This window comes from Danio rerio, chromosome 7 (genome assembly GCF_049306965.1).
Source record: "Danio rerio strain Tuebingen ecotype United States chromosome 7, GRCz12tu, whole genome shotgun sequence".
In the NCBI taxonomy this organism is placed as follows: domain Eukaryota; kingdom Metazoa; phylum Chordata; class Actinopteri; order Cypriniformes; family Danionidae; genus Danio; species Danio rerio.
In genome coordinates this window covers 30,704,202-30,726,472 of record NC_133182.1, presented here as the reverse complement: position 1 = coordinate 30,726,472, position 22,271 = coordinate 30,704,202, and the positions used below count along the sequence as shown (strand labels likewise).

General features: G+C 34.7%; 1 protein-coding gene across 2 annotated transcripts in view; it reads right to left on the bottom strand.

Moving 5' to 3' along the window:
* Positions 1-22,271, bottom strand: part of mtmr10 (myotubularin related protein 10) — a 46,943-nt gene that overhangs the window by 8,896 nt on the left and 15,776 nt on the right. For both annotated transcript variants that reach the window (XM_005168881.6, NM_001077597.2), the window contains 6 exon segments: positions 20,317-20,389; positions 14,566-14,708; positions 5,822-5,915; positions 3,161-3,308; positions 2,152-2,239; positions 1,813-1,901 (listed from right to left, as the gene is read on the bottom strand). In XM_005168881.6, coding sequence (XP_005168938.2) covers positions 1,813-1,901; positions 2,152-2,239; positions 3,161-3,308; positions 5,822-5,915; positions 14,566-14,708; positions 20,317-20,389 — 635 coding nt within the window.

The following is a 22,271-nucleotide window of genomic DNA, read 5'->3' as shown; positions in this document are numbered from 1 at the left end:
CAAAGATAATCACAACATGGCAACATTTTCAACAGCAGAGAAATAATATTTGGGAAAATAACTCTCGAGAGTGCTTCATCAAATATATGTATTTTTAGAAAAGAATTATTACTGTTTTATTTAAGGAACACTTAAACAAAACACTACAGTTAAAGAGTTGTTTTACCGTTCTTTTATCCATTCAGCCAATCCCTTTTAGCTTAGCATAAATCATTGAATCGGATTAGACCATTAGCATCTCACTCAAAAAAGTCCAAAGAGTTTTAATAATTTTCCAATTTAATTCTAGACTCTTCTGTAATTACATTGTGTACTAAGAAAGATAAGCAATCTTCTAGGGCAGGGATTCTCAACTGGTGGGCCAAATAGAGAGCTTCAGCTATACTGCAGGTGGGCCGAGAGATAGATTAAAATCAACTCTCAATATTATAGTATAATTTTAGAATTTCATCATTAATAGCTATATTAAAATGGTTGAAGTAATGCACGTTCTCCTGTTCTCTGATTGCTTACTGTGCGTCTGCAACTTGTACACGTTAGTCTGTTCATTCACAAACTACGCTTGAAGTCAAAGGGAAAGTCTCTCTTTGCGTGAACTATTTAACATATCCACATAGTTGTCCAAATTAATGTCATGTGAGTGTTTCATAACGGACACGTTTTCATAACGGAGGCTCAATGATGTTTCTGCCATAGAATGTAAAATAAACTTGTATATGAGCTTCAGACGTGCTCTGGTTGATGCGTTTAACTGTATTTTACATTTGTCTGTATATTTTTGAATAGTAGATATTAAATAGTTTATAATAAGTCAGTCTAGTTTAAAGCAGAAGCTGGTCTTTTGCAATCTCCCTGTTGACCTGTGGTTCTCTTTGAACCTGTGTTTTTTATTCTATATAATTTTTTGTTTTGTTTTAATATATTTAATATATATTTCATAGCTTTAGTTATAAATAAATATATATATATATATATATATATACATAAATATATATAAATATATATTTATTTATTTATTTAAATTTAATTATATTTTTAAAAATTGAATATCAGTAATAGAAAATAACAGAAGGCGAAAACAAAAATAAAGGTTTAAACGACCATTTCATACAAACATTTTAAAGAAAATGTCAGATGAGTGGGCCTTCAAAAATTTAAAGAATAAGAAGTGGGCCCAAAAGAAGACAAAAGTTGAGAACCCCTGTTCTAGGGCTAGTAACTAAACTCTTATTATGGCATAGTAATCAAGGGCTGCAGCAGTCGCAATGATATTACGCAGTGTGTAAAAATGGGCTAACTTCCATCAACATAACTAAGCTGGGGATTATTTTCAGGTGCTGCATAAATATCAATACACAAAATTAATGTATTATCAAGCCATAATGAGAGTATAGTTCCTATATATATAGGCCTATAAAAAATAGCTGTTTTTCATTTTCTGTCAGCTTGTCACAATGTAAGTACAGAAGGATCAAGCTTTAAATGGGAAAATTATCTAAACTCATTGGTCATTTTTCAGTAAGATGCTAATGGTCTAATCTGATTCAATGATGTATGCTAAGCTAAGCTAAAAGTGCTCTCACCAGACCCAGAGATCAACTGAATAAATTTAAAAAGGATAATAACTGTTTAACTCTGGGAGAGTTGTAAAAAGTTTCAATCAATCGATCAATCATACATACATACATACATACACACACATTTGCATGTATGTATATATTGTATGTATGCATGTACTGTATGTATAGTTTTCCTTTAAACACGTCTGACCAAATCTGCTTGCCTTAATCACCCTCTTATTCTGTTTCTTACCTCTGCTCCACTTTTCTCTGTTGTTGCGGGTCACTGATGTTAGACATGCGAACCAGAGCACTTCCACTGGGGTGATTCCAGCACCACAACTGCAAAACCAAACAAGTAATTTTCAAATGGTAGATATAAAACTACTCAAAGTACATTCATCTACCGGGAAAATATGGATAGATTATGTACAGATGTTATTTCTATTTTGCAAAGTTCTAAACCAAGACACTAACTGATGACTTCCTCTCTGAGTGAGTGTAAAAAAGACTGGGCGAGTAAAAGTGATTTGTGGATTTCCTCCCCTCTCACTCCATAAACCAATATAGCAGCCCAGTAAACGGTGCTTACCGGGATGCGCTGCGAGTAAAAGCAGCAGGCGTACTGCTTCAGATCCTGATCCGCTAGAGAGACCGGAACCACAAAGAACTCTGGGAGACTGCAAACAACAGAAAACAGTTCAAGTTCAATTCCCAATCCAGGCTTATAAGAAAAGATATGTGCCTGTGTGTAACATTTTTACAAAAGCACATTAAGTTACTTATTGTGTCTTTGGTTTTGTTTTGGGGGTTTGTGGCCAAATCTCTCAATGTTTTATTTATGCATGTGTGGCATTAATAGTGTAAAGTGTTGAAAAATAACATATACCTACTCTAAATCTAAGGAATGAAGCAACCGTGCAGTTTTACCATGTTTTTACTTTGGTCAAACCGTATTGGCTCTAAGTGCAAATTATCAAACAAAGTTTATGTTGCAGATGCATATGTTGGAGATCGAAATGTCATGTAGACATAATAATATACGTTTAAAAAGCATGCACTACGGTAATACTGTATCTATGTTGTCATAAACATTTGTTGTTGCTTTCCTGCCTGTAGAGTTTATTTCAGCTGTGAACATCAGCAATCTGTATGTTTAGGTGCATTTTTGCAAAACAAATGTTGGTCGAGGCACATTTTTCCATCGAGCCTGGGCAGAAAAAGCACAATCAAATGTGCGACGCTTCTTTGTGTTAGTATTATAAACACAATGACCTGATACTGAACTGCATGTGGATCTGAGAGATCAGTGATTTCATTCCAGAGGATTATTCCAGAGTGCACAACATTCCTGTCTGTCTGAGCAGATTAATACAGACCTGTCTAATTTAATCAGTTATCCTCATTTCATCAGGAGATTTATTAATTAGCATGACTAATCCATGTTCATGTTAACAATAGCCATTTATACTGTGCATACTCATGACTGCATTTCTGTCACATTTACTCATTATATAAGTCACACAGCGCTGATTTTCAGCCTAAGATGCTTATGATACAAGCGGTTTACAAAACAGATGAGAATTGACATGTAAACTGACCTGGGTGAGATGAAATAGCCTTGATTGATGGTACACACCCTCCATTCAGAGGCACCGGTACGCTTGATCTCCCTGTCCCAATCTGAAGAACAGTCAAACAGGGGAGTCTGCAAACCCCCGCCAGGGTCAACACCATTCACCCGCTCACCTAAACAAACCAAACACGTACACTCAAAAACCACAGCAAAGGGGTTATAATTCATGAGGGCTGGACAGTTGAGAAAGCTGCAGGTGGATTACTGAGATGTTGTTTTATTCCTACTTTAAAAAATGATGACTTTTTTTTTTACACGTCATTATATTCAGAAATTACAATAAAATATTAATTGTATTTCTAAATTCAAAAATACACAATTATGCTATAATAATAATAAACATTTAACCCCTGTGTATATGTTAGTGGCTGTTTTTACCATATTGACTTTGATTATAAGGACATTTTTTAATTGCAAAGCCATGATATTCTTGATTGTTGGTGATCTTCCCTATTGGAAAGAGGTCAAATTTGTCATTTTTACTTTTGATCAACAGTTGGCACCAGTAATCCTTTAGATAGGCCTGTGCAAAAAAGTTTTTTTTTGTTGAGTAAAACAACAAATTATAGTGCGTGTACATACATAGACTTACTACACTGTAAATCCTGGTTGCCTTAAATTTTTAAGCAAATAAACCTTATGACTCAATTGAACTTATTTTCTGTTAAACTGACTTTAAACAGCTTGTGTAACTTATAAAATTAAGTTTAAACCCGATTAACTTAGTTGAATATGTTACAATGAACTAAAAACATATGTTGCTATGACTAATTGATCATATAATTTTTAAAGTGAATGTTTACTGTGTTCTGAGAGCTGAGCTGCTTATTTTTTTTTTCTCAGACACATCAAGTGTGCAAATGTCTCTCACACTCTCACACACGCACTATAGTCCATATAAAAGCCTCAAAATCACGCCTGAGTGGATGAAAACATCTCCAACAGTACAAAAGGATTAATTAAAATAAAAAATACATTTTTTAAAATCTGTTTCTAAAAAAATAAATAAATAAATAAAATAAATAAATAAATAAAATCGCTATTTGAACTTTTTTACACACAAAAAACTGTTTACACAAAAATATTAAGCAGCCTAAATATTCTCAATATTAATTTGAATAAAACAAATTTACAACAAGAAATGCCAAAACAAAACTTTTTTTGTAAATATTTCACAATATTATTTTTTTTTTACTCTGTACAAGCTGTCTTGGTAAACATAGGTGATTCTTGAAAATTTTTTTTTTCTATTTTACTTCTCATGGACCACAGACATATTTCAGTGTGTATATAAAAAAATAAAAATACAAATAAAGAGTATATACACTACTAGTCAAAAGTTTGGGGCCAGTTTTTTTTTTCATGTTTTTATTTTTTAAGAAAATTATTCGGTTCCTTAATGCGGCATTTATTAAATGTAAAAAAAAAAAAAAAGAAAAATTAAATAGTTAAATATTTATTACAATTTTAAATAACTGCTTTCTTATTGTATTTAGTTTTAAATGATTTTATTACTCCAGATATTGTTGCTTTTATTCCTATTACCATTATTCTTTCATTTATTTTATTTTTGGCTTAGTCTCTTTATTAATCAGGGGTCGCCACAGCGGAATGTACCGCCACTATTACCATTAATAATAATATTAATTGCAATAATAACAACAACAATAATATTAAATAATATTCAAGTGATTTCTGAAGGATTGTGTGACTGGAGTAATGAAGCTGAAAATTCATCATTAAAATCATTGGAATAAATTATTAAATTAAATAATAAACTACTTTATTATTTATTAATTTTTATTATTATTTATTAATTTATTAGTTATTTTATAGTGCAATAACATTTCACAGTTTTACAATTTGTACTGTATTTTTTTCTTTTTTGGGGGTAGAATATGTACAAATACAGAATGTTTGAAAATATATAAAGATCCTTCACATATTACCCATGCAAATAAATTAAAACTAAATATTTCCTTCTATAATTATAATATAATAATTATTGAGTACATATGATATTACAAATACATGCATACACACACACACACACACACACACACACACACACACACACACACACACACACACACACACACACACACACACACACATATATATAATAAGTATAAATATGTAAACCATTATCTGACAGAAAAATCCTTAGTTTAGAATTACAGAAAGAAAAGACAGTGAACATAATATATACATAAACTCAATTAAAATAGATCACATTTGTATTGTAGTTTTGATTAAATGATTGCAGCCTTCAGAATAAGCTTATTTTAAAACATTTAAAAATTCAACTGACCCCAAACTTTCAATCGGTAGTGTACATATTTTTTAAATCAGCTTATATTGAAAAGTAGGAAGTATGTTTCCGAGATGCACTACATTCTGTCATTTCTTAAAACTACATGCTACTGTGCAATTCAATCATACCAGCCATATCAATCTTAATAAAGGCTCTGCTATTCATAACACAAGCACTTTGCATTCTCCACTAAGTCCCGTCATGTCTCGACTTGCAGGGAGGCAGAATGTATGGACAGCTCAACTCAATTTGGCAGCTCTTGTGGAAACAGAGCAAATCATTTTGCGGTCACAGTTGACTCTGTTTTCTTACCCGCTGATCCATGATATCGCTTTCCGACGTATTCAAAGCCAAAGAGTAGCTGTGGGTCAGCAGGATGGGAGTAATGAGCGATGGCCAGACATACCTGTGGAAGAACATCATACAAGCACATGACTACCAAAAAAAAAGACCTTTCTGACTATAACTGTAATGACTGTAATCTTTTAAGAAACAGAACTGGAATTTAATGACGGTGAACAATGATTCCTTCTTCTTTCCTCTCACAATACAACCATTTTGACAATTACTAACAAACAGTTTGTGGTCCAATTTACCCTTGCAAATACCAAATTCTCTATTACAAATGAGAAATGCAGTCTCTCTTTGGAAGGGAAAATTAGCATGTGCTCAAATAATCTGAAAAGAACTGACATTTCTGCCACATGACACTGGAAAACACCACCTGAACAGCTTGATTTAAATTCTGGGCACTACCACTGCTAGTAAAGGCCTGCACTTGGGCGATATCCCACTGGTGCAGTTTGTGATTTTTTCCCCCTCTTTTATCTGCTTTCCTGCAACACCTGTTGGTCAGTTCCCCTGTTTATTCATTCAGAAGAGCTTTTCTTGGCACTGCGTTAGATCCAGGCATGGAAATATTAAAAACACTGTGTTCAGAGCTAGATCTAGACTGGACTTTAACCTTTAAGACATAATAAACAAACACTTTTTCTTGTTGTAGCTTACATTTATTGCGAGTGTTGTATATCTTGCTAGTGTAGAACGAGTACAATAGGGTAAACAAACATACTTTTTATTGTGCCTTTCATTTTAATGTATGTCTAACTTGTATAGAAATAAAAAGCAAATGAACATATTTTGCACAGAAATTAAATACCTAAATTGTATAGAAACACCTAAAAAATGAAAAGTTGGTATAATTTTCTCACCCTTAAGTTCAAAAAACATAATATTTAAAAGAAACCTTTCAGGTTTTTTAACAAAAAAATCTTGTTTCATGCTATATGCATAGAAAATTCGCAAAGAATGAAAAGTATTAAGATCCTGGTGGTTGGATGCTGATTTTCAGCTGTCCACTTTTATTTTATGGTAAATGGACAATAAGTCGATCTAAGTAATCAAGCTATTCCAAGTATGCACCTGTGGTAAATCTCATAATGCCAATCCTACTATTACCACCACCATTCCGGAGAATCAATTTACATTGGCTGAGCTTCCACGGATTTATATGATGTTGAACACAGGTGTACCCACCCACCCTTCAGGTCATCTGTCATAATATTCTACATTTTTGCTTTTCCTTTGCAGTTTGAATAGCCCTAAATCTCACATATTTGACAAATAACCTTGCTTTGTTAATATCTACAATTAATAATAAAAATAAAAGAAGATATTTTGAAGAATGTTAGAAAGACAAAGAAATACTATGGATGTTATTGGTTACAGGTTTCCAGCATTCATTAAAATATCTTATTTTGTGTTAAACAGAAGAAAAAACATACAACATACAAACAACATTTTCCATGGATTCCTAATTCCTTATATACTTTTCTTCAGTTCACTTCATAATTATTTCTATAGCGCTTTTACAATGTAGATTGTGTCAAAGCAGCATAAGAAGTTCTAGTAAATTGGATCTGTGTCAGTCCCGTTTTCAGAGATGAAGTTTAGTTTAGTTCAGTTCAGTGTGGTTTATTTTCACTGCTGAGTTCAAACACTGAAGGGCAAATTTATCTAAGCTCCAAAAGTCCCAAAACCAAGCAAGCCAGTGGCTTCCTTTACATTGTAAAGACGTTTGAGCCAAACGCAAGAAAAAGTATCCATCATCCTGACACGATCAAACTCAGGGAGTCCCTTAGATTTAATACAACAGCAGACAATACAACTATTTAAAGATATCTACTGATCAACATTTACATGAAGCCTAAAAATTAAAACACAGCCAAAAAATGCAAGTTCATCCTTTGTACATGTACTTGTAAAGTGTATTCTGCTATCTGATATAATATAACATATATTATTACTGGATATAAGTATGGTGCTTAACAGATTACAAGAAAAATAACTATTTTATTTTCAGTTTAGGGATACATATTCGCTCATATTTATCTCATGTGCAGCAAAATAATATTATTCAGTCTAAAATTAGGCAATGAGGTTTCTCCTTTAAATTACATCAAATGTAAAGAATGGGATGTGATTGGCTTGCTTTATGATTTATTGGATGGAACAGGAAAATGTTGTGAAATGTGATTCGCGTAATATCATTTTTCTATGCAGTTCCTGTTGTAGCTGTGATAAAGACTTCCCTATTCAATATGACTTCAATTATAGGATTGTAATCTTTTTGTTAATTTCCAAACAACTGAAAACAAGCTCTAGTTTAGAAGTCTAAAATAAGTTGTTCACATAAACAATGTTTTTGCATTCCACTACACTGATTTTTTAACTGGTCTAATTAGCCACGCTAAAACAATACGGTGTGTTGTAAAAACCCAACTTTTAAAAACAGCTGCTGGTTTTAAATTCCTAAGACCTGTGTTTTGCTTTTTAACAGCAAAAAATAAATAAATATGTAATCCCACAAAATGGGCTTTTTAAACAAAGATTTTGAAGCATGTATTGTCATTATTGGTCAAAAAGCAGTTTTAAAGGGATAGTTCAACCAAAAGCCAAAAAAAATCAGTCATAATTTACTGTCTCTTCACTTGCACCAAACTAATTTAGGTTCTTTCTTCTGTTGAACACAAAATAAGGTATTTTGAAGAATGCTGGAAACCTGTAACTATTTTTTGTAAACAATTGTTTTCATTATTTCAGTTTTTGTTTAATATAGAAAGCATACAGCATATGACTATATCGCAAAACAAGAAACCTGTAACTATTGAGTTCCATAGTATTTGTCTTTCTAACATTCTTCAAAATATCTTCTTTTATTCTAACAGGAGAAAAAAAAACTCATAAATGTTTATAACAACTTGAGTGTAGGGAATAGTGATTACATTTTCATTTTGGGGTGAACTATCCCTTTAAGATGCTTATTTACCAGTAGTATTTTGCTACGGAGATTAATGCAGGAAGACTTGTTGGAAATTAACAGTGATTTTTATAGAGACTAATGGCACAACAGACATGTGAAGTGTTTCCTTTGCAAAATAATTTTTACCTTTAATTTCTATTGCTAATAAAAAACAGTGTCTTTAATTCTGCTAAGTTAGTAACCTAGCTAATTACGAAATGACCCATTAGAACCTAAAAGCACATACAAATCAAAGTTCCTCCTTCACAATACAAATACAATGAAAATCAATACAAATATATTTCACAACATGTTATTTAGTTTACTCTTCATCTATTCTTAGATGAGATCTGGAGATAATAGACCCCCAGAGCATTGGATTCCGTTTGGGCTCCTTCATGAGCAGCGGAATATAAATAAGCGGTGCACGTTGCAACGGCTGTCAAGGAAACGCACTCTACTTGCCCTTCACGCAAGCGCCATAGTTTAACGTTCACTAGCAATGAGGAACAAAAGCGTCAGAAAAGCTCTATAACGGAACTTCAGGATAAATGCGCATGTTTGCTAAGCGCTCAGAAAGTGAAAGGGCTTTTTGTTCATCTTGTTTTTTGTGGTGCTTTTCTTGCACCCTTTCTCCCCCTTCCTTCACACATTCTTAGGAGCTGGCAGACTGTTTAGAGCTATACTCTGGCACCTCTTTTTTCTTCTTTCACTCTTTTTACTTCTATATGTCCAGTTATTCCCCTTGGAGTTTGGGTTCTGTTTTTGCTAGGCTACTACAGGTGAAATGTTCTGCTTCCCTCAGTCTTTTTCCCCATTACAAAAAGGAAAATTCCCATTTCTGCTGTCAAAAACAAAAACAGTACTCAGTGCAGCCTTTGAGATTCGAGTGACTCATAAATGATGACTTACAATCATTCCGAAGATGCTGTGGAAAGCGTTCATTTCTCTGAGTCATGCCACAGGAATGGGCGATCAGGGCTCATTATGCTGTAGGAATGACAAACAGAAGGTCGTTCTCCGCTTCTGATAGTCTTTGAGTCAGGAGCACATTGTGGAATGTTCGTTTTACACAAAGTTCCATGTTACCAGGCAACAGCAGCTGTTGTGAAGCAACAGGATGGGTTTGTAGGCCGGTGTGAGTCACAGAGCTTGGAGTTCAACGCATGATCAGATCGGCTTGTATAAAGAGCTCTTTTTATCTGCTTTATGGTGCAGATATATAACAAGAGGTAGAGACATTCCTCAGCAGAACATGCTTTATTTTATGAGGCAGAAAGCCTCTGATGGTTTTGGTGGAAACTGCTAAACAATCCAGCAGGCTTCACTGCAGTGCAAGTTTTGCAGTGCCTTTTATAATTGTGGGAAAAGTAAATGGGAAAAAAATTAGAGAATGCACTAAATGTACAGAAAAGATGCTCTATTCAACTTTGTGTACTGTAATATATAAATAAACATATGTATATATCTTCTTTATATGTTTACACCAGGGGTGCCCAAACATTTTCTTATGAAGGGCCAAAAACCAAACTTAACTGGGCTGTGGGCCGAAGGTACATTTAAGTTTCTATGCGTAATCTCCAAATTTATTTCCTAATATTTAAAAATAACTAGAAAACATTGCTTTAAATTATATTAACAAATGCAGTATATTAGAAAACATAAACAATCCCATTAATACAATGGAGTTCAATGCTGAATACACTAAGCTGGACCTGCCTTTGCCTTGATTTGCTTATTGATGTCTTGTGCTTTAACTGATATCCGTCGAGTGGCAGTATTTATGTTTTTGTTTTTTATCTGATTAATATGCAAAACTAAAGAAATTAAAATACTAATAAACAAACGGTTACAATACATTCAAAATTACAATATTTTCCAAAGACATTCGCCCTTACCACAATGCCATCCTTCTACCTCTCTTTTCAAATGGAATGGTGGGCCAAATCAAAGGTTAGAATGGGCCAAATTTGGGCATCTCTGGTTTCGACAGAGGAGCACTTGGTCTCCTGGATAAACCATTGACTTGCTCCTTTGAGGTCAGTAGAGCCCTACAGTCAATTACATCCATCAGCAATGGCAGTCATATTGCACTAATCTGAATCATCAATGATTCAAACTGGAACCAGTATTGGTTGTTTTACAATGATAAAATCATGTACTAGATTTTTCTGTTATTGCATCTTCATCCCAATAAGCTGCTTTGACTCAATCTGCATTGTGTAAAGCACAAGAGAATTAAAAGTGACTTCCTAAATTGGTGCCCTGATTAACACTTATTACAGAGAAATTGCCTCTTTGCACAGTACATATTTTTCAGCCAGCAATAAGCTTCAGGTGAAAAGTTTACGTGACTATTTTTTTAATTTCATAAGGTTCATTTTATAGCATCAGTAATGAAACTTAATTAAAATATAATAATATAAATAGACTTTGGCATTAGATAGATTGAGACATGGCATGGAACAATGTTATTTAATGCAGTGCTGCATGTGTGGTGTGATAACAACTTCATATCGTATCTTCAAAAAGGCAGTAAAGATCATTAATTTTACACAAATGTGGTGATTTTATAATGACATGACAGTTTACCGGAAGTGCATGAGCTGGCTTACACACAATTAAAATTTCTCATGCATATCGTCCACTGCGATGCCTTGTGTGAACAAATAAATACAACTTGTGATGAAATGACTATGCATTCACTGCAAAAAATGGTTTACTTGTCTTCTAGTCAAGCAAAAAAATATTGTTTTGTTTTTAGAAATCATGTCTAAATTAAATTGATTAATGAGTTTTCATTAATAACAAGCTAAATAATCTGCCAATGGGGTAAGCAAAATAACCTTATGTCTAAATGAAAAGATTATTTTTTTGTTTAGCAGATTGTTTTGCTTGCTTTGAAAAAACTCACATAATTGTGGCATTTCATTTTTGAAAACAAAACAATAGTTGCTAAGAAAATGCTTATTGCAATCAAAAGTTTCTTTATTTAGGATTTTTTAGATATTTGAACTAGAAACGAGACAAAATAATCTAAGTAGAAAAGCATTTTTTGTGGATAAGAAAGCATACTGGAGTACAATACTTTAGCAGGCTTTAGATCAGGACACATGTTGACAAGTTAGAACCATACTTCCAATGCTTATTAAGCGATCACCACCAGACATCGAATAGAAAACAAACATCTAAACATTTTGCAGTGTCAATGATTTGGAGAGAGCCAACAGAACATACCAGCTGCTATCACAGTGAAGCAGTGAGCGATGGGCGATTTCACCAGCACATTGTACACCAGTAATACCTGACTCCTATGAATGCAATCCCTCCACAAACCCATGTCAACAAAAGAACATTGGGCCAAAACAGTTCTAATTAATTAAATCAGTTAAATTATTCTAGCCCCCTATGTTTAAAGCAAACTTTGCGACACTACAAAAGAAAAGAACAAACTGCAGATATAAAAAGATAATGTGATTAGATGCGAACAAACTAACCAGAGGACCAACCTAATTGCACACCATCTCACATGTCCTTTTAATATTTCTACATGAGCAGTCATCCCTCATCAAAACCAATTGTGTATAATTACCTCCCACCACAGTCTAACAAAATTGCATTCCCAAACATCAGGTATCTGCCTCTGAACACAGGATAACAGCAGTGTTTGTTTTTGCAAATGTCATCTGCGCCCTCTGAAACCCAGCTTATTTATTATTTAAGAAAAAAAAGAAACTCAGGCTTCCCCAGTTGCAGCAACTTTTATTTTTTATATTAATACTATGCACCAGTTCCCCAGGAAGTAACTATTCTACATGTGATGGAAACACTATTTCCAATTCCAATTTTGTGCAACTTTGGATGTTTTCAGCAAGCTTGAACTAAATTCTCAATTTTTTTTACATTAATTAGTTTTCCACTCCACAAAAGGTTGGGATGATGTGAGGGTGGGTTTTCAGTAGAATTTACATTTTTTGGTAAAACATAACCTATTTATTCTAGGGGTGTAACGGATCACGGTTAATCTGTGGTTTGTATGAATCACAACCTGCAGCTTGGAACACACATGGCCTGCAAGTCAATGCATTTTTTTTTACTGATAGATTGATCCTAAGTTTATAATGATCACAGAGAGATCGCCTCTCACGTCATTCAAATCACATGTTTGAAAGCATTTAGGCTTTCCTGTAAAATTTAATGATGACAAAAGAAGTTGTGGTAGGTTCGGGATGTGGGAGGTTTCTCAGGTTATTAAAGGTGTTTTCTGTCACTACTTGTTTAGCCTGCATCAATGCATTTAGTGCAAGCGGCACTATTAATCATTAAAAGATCTGGATCTCAACACATACACAACATAAATTATAAATGACGGTGATTAGCAAGTGTTTATTAATCCTTCGAATTGCTGCCTTCAAATCAGTGTTTGAATAACGCAAAAAATCAAGAAACAGATTGAGTCTTTAGTCTTTTGAGTAAGTTATGAAGTTAAAAACAGTAAAATAACACAGAAGTACTGGAATAACAGTTTATAGTTTAGATAAAACCACTGATGTTTATGGTAAAGATTAAAATCACTTTCATATGCATTTAACAATGCTCAAAAATAAAAGTTGTAGGCAGCAATTACATTATTTAACCCAATAAGTGGTAAAAACCAGCCATCAAAAATATGCCTCTTAATAATTCTTCAAAAGGACACATCTAGCAATGAAATATGAAGTTTTTTAAGTGAATAAATCAATCATTAGTTGAAAATAAGACTAAAAATGAATATGGGTTGTACAAATTATAATATTAGATTTATATATTTAGCATCATCAGCAACAGTAGTAGTAACAGTGAATTTTTCACAGTACTGAATATTTTACAATTTATTTTTATTCAGCTGATTATTTCTTCATTTTATTTTTGGTAAATTACAGGTTCTAAGTTCTGTTTGTTAAAATCAAAAGTGTCTTGTAGTGCTGTTTTTGTAATAAATGCAAAGCAAATTTTATTTTTCTCCCCCCTTTTTGGCTAATCCAAACAAATGGTCCAATCTGTGACTAAAAAACATTATGTGATCCAAACCGTGAAATTTGTGACCCGTTACACCACTGATTTATACCCAACCAATAAAAGGAAATAACAAAAATGATTCTGGATATTTTGAATAATATCACATTTATAACATATGCACCATTCAGTGTCTTATGGGTAAGAGAATTTAAAGCTGAAAGAGATGAACATGGCTCTTCACTACACCTTGTCATTACAGGTCTGCAGTAGGATCAGTGTCCATCAGACAAATAAGGTGGTTGAAAGCAATGCTGTCTAGGTGAACAGACGACTATAATCTCCTCATCCTACAACCCCTCAGTAGGGAAGGGGAGATGACTAGAGACTTCCTGAAACACCACAGGCCTATTTCTAGGAAATGTTTCTTAAGTAGGACACTGACAAATATGATCAAGGCTAAATGGTTGCATAATACAGACATACACATAGAGATGCAGAGCACAGACTGAATTTAATACAATTAATAATTCCAATTCGTTCTAGGACTGGGCCAAAAAACACGCAGGAGTATCACATACTTGTTTATTTCAAGGCAAAAAAAAGAACACACACACCAGTCTTCAGCAAGGGGATGCAGTCAAACCCATTAGCTCTTAATCTTTTCTCAGACTAATCCAAAGCTCTTGAAACGTGGAGGTGTGTGAGCATGTGCGGGAGTATGTTTGGGTTAGTTAGTTCATTTATATGTTTGTTTTACCTTTTTAGCGCTCTCAGGTCCAGCTTCATCAAAGCGGAATCGGATGATCCGGAAGTCTTTGCAGTAGAGAATAAGCTCAGTAGGGTTAAATTTCAGCTTCTGGTTGGATCCTAAGATCTTCTGCTTCCCTTTAACATCATTCACTATTAAAACAAGCACACATAACAGGGTTATTACAATTTTATATTACTGTGGCAATTAGAAAGAGGAATAATGGGGGAGAAGAGAAGTATAAATGACACGAGGCAGAACAGAGCTACTCTCAATTTCTACAGCATTATACGTCAGAGAATGCATGCTTACAAGTTCGTCGATCTCACTACTGGATAGTGCATGTGCTTGTGAGTGGAGGAGTATAATCTGTATTATGTGTAGTCTGTGTTACATAATATCCAGACAAACAGCCTGAAGGCTCATGGAATCAAGACCAATTCTAACACGATAAACATAAAAAATAAATAAATAAGGGCAGCATGGTGGCGCAGTGAATAACAAATGGCCTCAGAGCAAGAATGATGCTAGTTCGAGCCCCGGCTGGGTCAGTTGGCATTTCTGTGTGAAGTTTGCATGTTCTCCCCGTGTTCGCGTGGGTTTCCTCTGGGTGCTCCGCTTTCCCCCACAGTCCAAAAACATGTGGTATAGGTGAATTGGTTAGCTAAAATTGTCTTTGTCTGTATGAGAGTGAATGAGAATGTATGGATGTTTCCCAGTGATGGGTTGCAGCTGAAAGGGCATCTGCTGCGTAAAACATATGCTGGATAAGTTGACGGTTCATTCCGCTGTCTCAACCCTCAGAATAATAAAGAGACGAAGATGAATGAATATATATATATATATATATATATATATATATATATATATATATATATATATATATATATATATATATATATATATATATATATATATAAATTTTTTTACATTTATAATTTTTTTATAAAGAATTATTAATAAAATAAAGTCCCCCTTCCGTAAAGTAACTACCAAAGAATACAGAAGTGGTAACTAAGACTCCTCTGTTCTAGAGAACCTGACTCTATAAAATTAAAGTTCCACTAATACACAGAAAGAAGAAGTGCTCATTTGATATTATTTTATGTTACAAACAAAGCAATATGGCCCACACATTTGTTACTTGGTAAACTAGCCTAAATAGTAAACTGTTATTTGATTAAATAAATGCTTTCAAAACACACTATAAAGAAACTACTATGATCATTTGTAATATTTATATTAGTTATAATGCTTTAGGTTTCATGAACAAGTTTTTACATAAAGGGCCTATATAACGAACTAAAACTCCACAGAGAGAGAAAAGTGTTTTAACAGGTGGTTTGTCAAGCCCACTCATTTGTGTGAAGCACACTTCATAAATGCATTTTTTGTAGGTAAGTGTCTGGTGCAAATGTGCAAAACTGCTGCAAGTGTCGGTTAAAGTGTCCGAAAGATGAAAGAGTGTTTTCTACAGGTGGTTTATCAAGTCCACTCACCCATGTAAGACACACTTAGTTTTTATGGTTTAAAAGATGTACTTTAAAACCTGGGGTACCCAAACCTTTTCTGATGACAGGTAAAAAACCAAACTTGATTGAGGCTAGTGGGTCAGAGGTAAATATAGTTGCAATGGGTAATTTCCTAATTTATTTAATATTATTTAAAAATTACTAGAAAGCATTGCTTTATATTAATTAATACATTATTTTTTACATTTGATAATGAACTTAAAAAACAAAACAATCTAATTTATAACAGAGTTACACTAGTTTTTGCCTTGATTTGCTTGCCGATGTCTTCTGCACCCGGTCAGTACCTGGATGGGAGGCCACATGGGAAAGCTAGGTTGCTGCCGGAAGTGGTGTTAGTGAGACCAGCAGATCTGTGTGGGTCCTAATGCCCAAGTATATTGGGGACTCTATACTGCTCAGTGAGCATAGTCTTTCGGATGAGACATTAAATTGAGGTCCTAACTCTGTGTTCGTTAAAAATCCCAGGATGTCCTTCGAAAGAGTAGGTGTTTTTGGACCTGCATCCTGGCCAAATTTGAAAACCTCGGACCATCATGGCCTCCTAACCAACCCCTATATCATAACTCTGTCTTCTCTCCACCAACAAGCTGGTGTGTGGTGTGCGGTCTGGTTCAATATGTCTGCAGCCACGTCATCCAGATGGATGCTGCACACTGGTGGTGGATGAGGAGATTCCCCCCAAAAATGTGTAAAGCGCTTTGACTGTCTAGAGAAATCGCTATATAAATGTAAGGAATTATTATTATTATTAATTGAAACATTTCATTTCAGTTTGCTATTTTGTAGCTCATTAAATAAAAAAAATAAAAAAAGGTTACGTCAAATTAAAAATCATGATCTCTGGCTGCGTCCGAAGCTGCATACTTCCAAACTATATAGTACGCTAAAATCAGTATTCGAGCCGATTAGTACGTCTGAAGTCATAGAATTCGAAAATCAGTGCGCGAGAAGTAATCGGATGATTAACTACTTCCGGCAAGATTCTGGAGTGCGCATCCCATGCACGCTCTGCTATCCCATAATGCCCCGTGAGAGAATTCATGAATGTGAATTGCAACTGACACAGGTAGGTCATGTGACCATGACAAAATGGTGGATGTAGTACGTCCGAATTCCTTTCATACTGCTCACGTTCATACTGTATAGAACATACTTTTCTAACGGCCGAGTAGTACATTTAAATTCAAATGCAGTACTGAGTAGTCGGCGGTTTCGGACGCAGCCTCTGTGTTAAAGGCAATTGCCCCAACCCTCTCGATCATTCTCACTCTCCCGACAGATGGGATAGTGTGCCAAATAAAAGGTTACAATGGGCCAACTTTGGCCCACGGGCCTTACTTTGGGAATCTCTAATCTAAATGATGCAAGTAAGAGATAAGCTGTAATTATGTGCATTAAATGTGTAGTTAAGGAAAGTGTTTGTATGGAAAGTAAAAGTAAATTAGATTTTTCTTGAATGTGACGGCAGATATTTCAATGCACCATATAAGCAGACAAGGCCTGCTGGATGTGCTTCAAACTTAGCTTTCAGTGCTGTTATTAATACAGCATAGACAGCCTTCAAGGGCACTATCCCAGACTGCAGGGGTCACTCTGCGTGCCTTACTGACAGACTGAAGCCTCAAAGAGCATACAGTGTGTTTTTTTCCAAGCCTGAATGTCTTATAAAGGTCTTTTGTTGAAGCCACACTGACAGACAGTTTGAAAAAAGGGGAGGAAAGCAGGCTTCATGCTCTATCTGTTTAGCACAGCAATTCAACACTTGGGGGGCTAAGTCAGCAATGAGGGGAGTGCAAGGATCTAACACAAACAAGATTAATCGTGGCCGGGCTCAGGCTGCAGTCTGGCTGGATGAGCTCATCTGCAGCTAAAGCTAAAAACAGCCACCCAAACAGGTTCTGCAGCTATAAGCTACACTCTCACTACAGACCGCATCGCTCATGGAAAAATCCAAGCAAAGTCATTTGGGTTACAGTCATTCATCAGGGACACATTATCCGTATTGTTATGTTAATACAAATGTTGGAGCAGTTTAACAAAAAGGAAAACGGGAACAGACACACAAGCAGAGATCAAACTAAGAATTGAGGTAGAAAGACAGATGGAGAACAACCAAAGTTTAAAAAATGAAAACCAGTGACTGTGTAAAAAAACATTTGCAGGCAGTGAAGCAGAGGAGACAGGAGCGAATGACAAGGATAACACGCAAGCAGACTTTCTATAGTGGGACGCCTTAAAACATTTTCATTTCAGCTATTAAAAGAATATAAGCATGGCTGGAGTTTCAAAGAGCACCGTTTCTCAATAGGGTCTGTGGAGCCCTGGGCGCTCGTCTCAAATATCCAGGTCATCCGTGGAAAATTTCTGATCGCAAATGTGGAAAACTGAGAACTAAGACCTCACTGCAATGCCATGTAATATATGATGTCAAGCATAACAATGATAGCTCACTTTTTCAGGAAATTGGTTTATGGAACTTTTTTATCTTTCAACTGTGTAACAAACATCCTACACATTACCACAGGTTGCAAATCTTTTTTAATGCAACCTTCATCATATGTTGTTTTCCAGATTTCCCTTTTTTGCTTCTATTTATTATTGTGCACATGGATCAAAGATGACATATCCCACTTTGGTGTCATATCATATTAAATAAAAGTAAAGTGTCTAAGTTAATGTTTCAAATAATCATTGTTAAAATTAAATACGGGTGAAATTATGTTCCAAGGCTATTCAGTGTAACAGATAAATAGAAGTGGGGGAAAGGAGTGTTCAACATGTCACCATTTTTCTCAGAAAAAATATTTCTAAAGGTGCTGTTGACTTCACAAGATGTGAGTAAAAACCAAAAAAAAAAAAACCATATTTGCAAAGAAAACAATATTAATTAGTTTACAAATTAGGTTATGTGTAATAAAATAAAATGACACAGGAAAAAAGTACTGAGCACATGAAGAAAGGGAGGTGTACAAAGGCATCGAAAGCCCAGACAGCGGCTGAAATCTATCAGTAGTTATTCAGCAACCCTCTGCCCTGTCACAATAAATTAATATTAGCTGATTCAGCCCAACATTTACATTCCCAAGATGATGAAGATGAAATCCGGGTGGACGTTTCACAAGACAATGATCCAAAACACAGCCAAGGAAACTCTCAAATGCTTTCAGAGAAAGAAAATCAAGCCTTATAATGGCCTAGCCAATCACCCTTGAATCCAATATAAAATACATATTAAAGTTCAGATTTGGTAGACAAGACCCACAGAACCATTAAGACTTTTACACTCTTCTGAAATCTATTTAATATCACACCTGAACAATGCATGACTTTTTTCTCCATATGAGAGGCGTCTTTAAGCTGCCATCACGAAAAAAAAAGCCTTTTATATAAAGTATTAGATACATTTCAGTAACTCAGTACATCATCCTTGTGTCATTCTCTTGTTATTATTACATATGTTATTTTCAGATTATTTTTGTTTTGTTATATTTTTATGTTTGTATTGTTTGGTTTTAACAAAATCTGGTTCAATTACATGTCAACAGGTCCTTTAGTATATTTGTTCCCAGAAAAAAAAACATGAATCCTTCAATAATTTCCTCCACTTTCCTCCTAAAACAGAATGTTTTAATTTCATTAAATTAATCTTATTCGGAACACAAAAAGAGTGTAAATAAACTATTAGAGCTATTACACATTTTAGATAGTGTCTAATTTAAATCATGGTAAAACTGTATGAAGTGTGATGAAAAAATCTCTATTGCACTTTTAATTCTTATAGCTTCAGTTTGAATGACAGTGCAACCTATGATCGAAATAAAAATGTATTAAAATCATACTTTAGGGGAATTAATAACTATTCGCATAGATCAAAATGTAAACCAAATTTCTATTGCGTTTAACATGAACCTGTTAGCGGGTGTGAGAAAACAGCTTCACTCATAGTATTCACAATGCTTTATGCATGTGGGAGCATCCAATAACAGTTTGGGTATATGAAAGGGATCCTTGTTTCAAAAAAGAATTCAAGAAATCCTGCCACAGAACTATTTAATCAAGCTGTAATACTTTCCTCTATATTATGCACACACTAGAGCTTACATGCAACGCTGATCTCTGACAGTCATTTTATTCATAGAGTCCAGTCATTCAAAAAGTTCTGAAGAAGCAGGTGGTCTGCAGGTGTAAGGAAGAGTGAAAGAGTGTTTACATGCTGTTAAATTACCTGTTACTACCTGCTCCACACAAGCCAGCGGGATATCATGCTCACCCAGAAGCCGGTGGGTACACTGAAATCTCTGCACACAATAAAAAAGAGACAATGATCATTCCTTATTCATTGGCTTTCAATTCATTTCATTGACATTATGCTGTAAGGAGAAGCTCACAAGCTATGAATGGCCTGATGGATAAACAAGTGCAGTGAGTGAGTGACCCGTATCAACATTGTAGCATTGTAATAATTGACTTTCTTTCCTAGTAAATGAGATGATGATGAGTGGACTGGGGGAGATTATTAACTTGTTTAACTTGTTTATAGGTAGTAGTCACTGTACAGGTAAATAGCTGATTTCACAGCTCTGGAAAGGAACTTTGTATTCTTTCACATGACATGACCTGAAACAAGGACTGAAATTTAGTTCCCTGCTTATATGCCACTTTCATCTAAGCAAGTAGAGATTAGTAGACAAGACATTAATAAAAACACAACTGCATTATACAGTAAAATGACAAAACTGTAAACTAATTCACAGGGATGACAATGAACATATTGACAATAAACCTGTGAGTCGAGAGGTGTTCTTGTAGCAGTGTTGTCATGAAAGCAGAGTAGCGTACAATCAGCTGGAACAATTAAACTACTGTGTATAGACCATTTCAATGTGGTAATGTCATTGCATCAGATTTTGTCAACTGTAACGAGGCAATTCAATCATATTTTCACGTTAAAACAGCTATCATAACATTATTTATCAATATGTGGACCTTTCTGGATTTTCGGAAGCAATAGAAATTAAAAATGTAAAACAGGAAATACGTTAGGACCATTGTTATTGTTTACATTTCTCAAAATGGTCTATACAAATGTTCTGTCTGTGCATTATTTGAGCAGACTTTGTCCAATGAGCATGTGTGGTTCATACATAGATTAGTATACATGTACATGATTGGATTTTCAAGATTTGTCCTGGAATTTCCAGACATTTCACCACATTTCACACAAGCTAATTACACATTTCCTTAGCACAATACATTGAAACAATTGGGTTTCATAGAACAGCACTTTTTGCATCTGGTGTGAAAGCCAGTTTAGATTAAAAGAAGGAGATTAAAACCAGCACGCTAAATTAGTGTTGTCATGATATGGAAATTTCATTATCAATCTGTGAAAAACACCGCTAACATTTAAGCCCTGTTGAGCGCATACTTTAACACAGCTGATTTGCCATTGTGTTGACGATCAATCGAGTCATCAGTGGATCACTCGTACTGTACGTCAGCCCATAGACAGATCAGTTTGATCTTTGTGGCTTTAAAATGCTCAAATGTCCCGGTATCTGTGTTTGCACTCGGTAAACTGAGGTGAAGTGCAATTAACTGATGACCATCACGGCCAACCACAGTCATTTCTGTTGAGCATGTAAAAGCAATTGCAAATCAGTGGTGTTTAATAACGCACTATGCAGTGTTCAAATGCTAGCGGAAAATAGAAATTTCAGTACTGATTGATACCAAAATTCCAGTGCCGTGACAACACTACACTGAACACCACTGAGCACTGGTTTTATTTAGCTCATATTTTCGGCTGTTTTTTTCTTTTGATCAAAATTTGTTGCATCCCTATTTCCTCCTATTGCACCCGATTTTTGCATAATGTTGAACTGCTTTCCTCGATACTTAAAGCTGAAATGTTATTTTTTTGCTCTAAGTATCTTGTGTCATTTCAGTTAATATGGCAACTGTATACACTCACTGCCCACTTTAAGTACACCTATCGTCATTTTGTTTATACACTTATCTAATCAGCAAATCACATGGATATCTACGGATTTAGGTATTAATTATTTTCAATAGTCATCCAGGGGAACCGCTGCTCTGGACTTGTCTCCTCCTTTAACACACCTGATTCTGAACATCAGCTCATTAAGAGAATTTATTCAATTGCACTGAATATGTCAC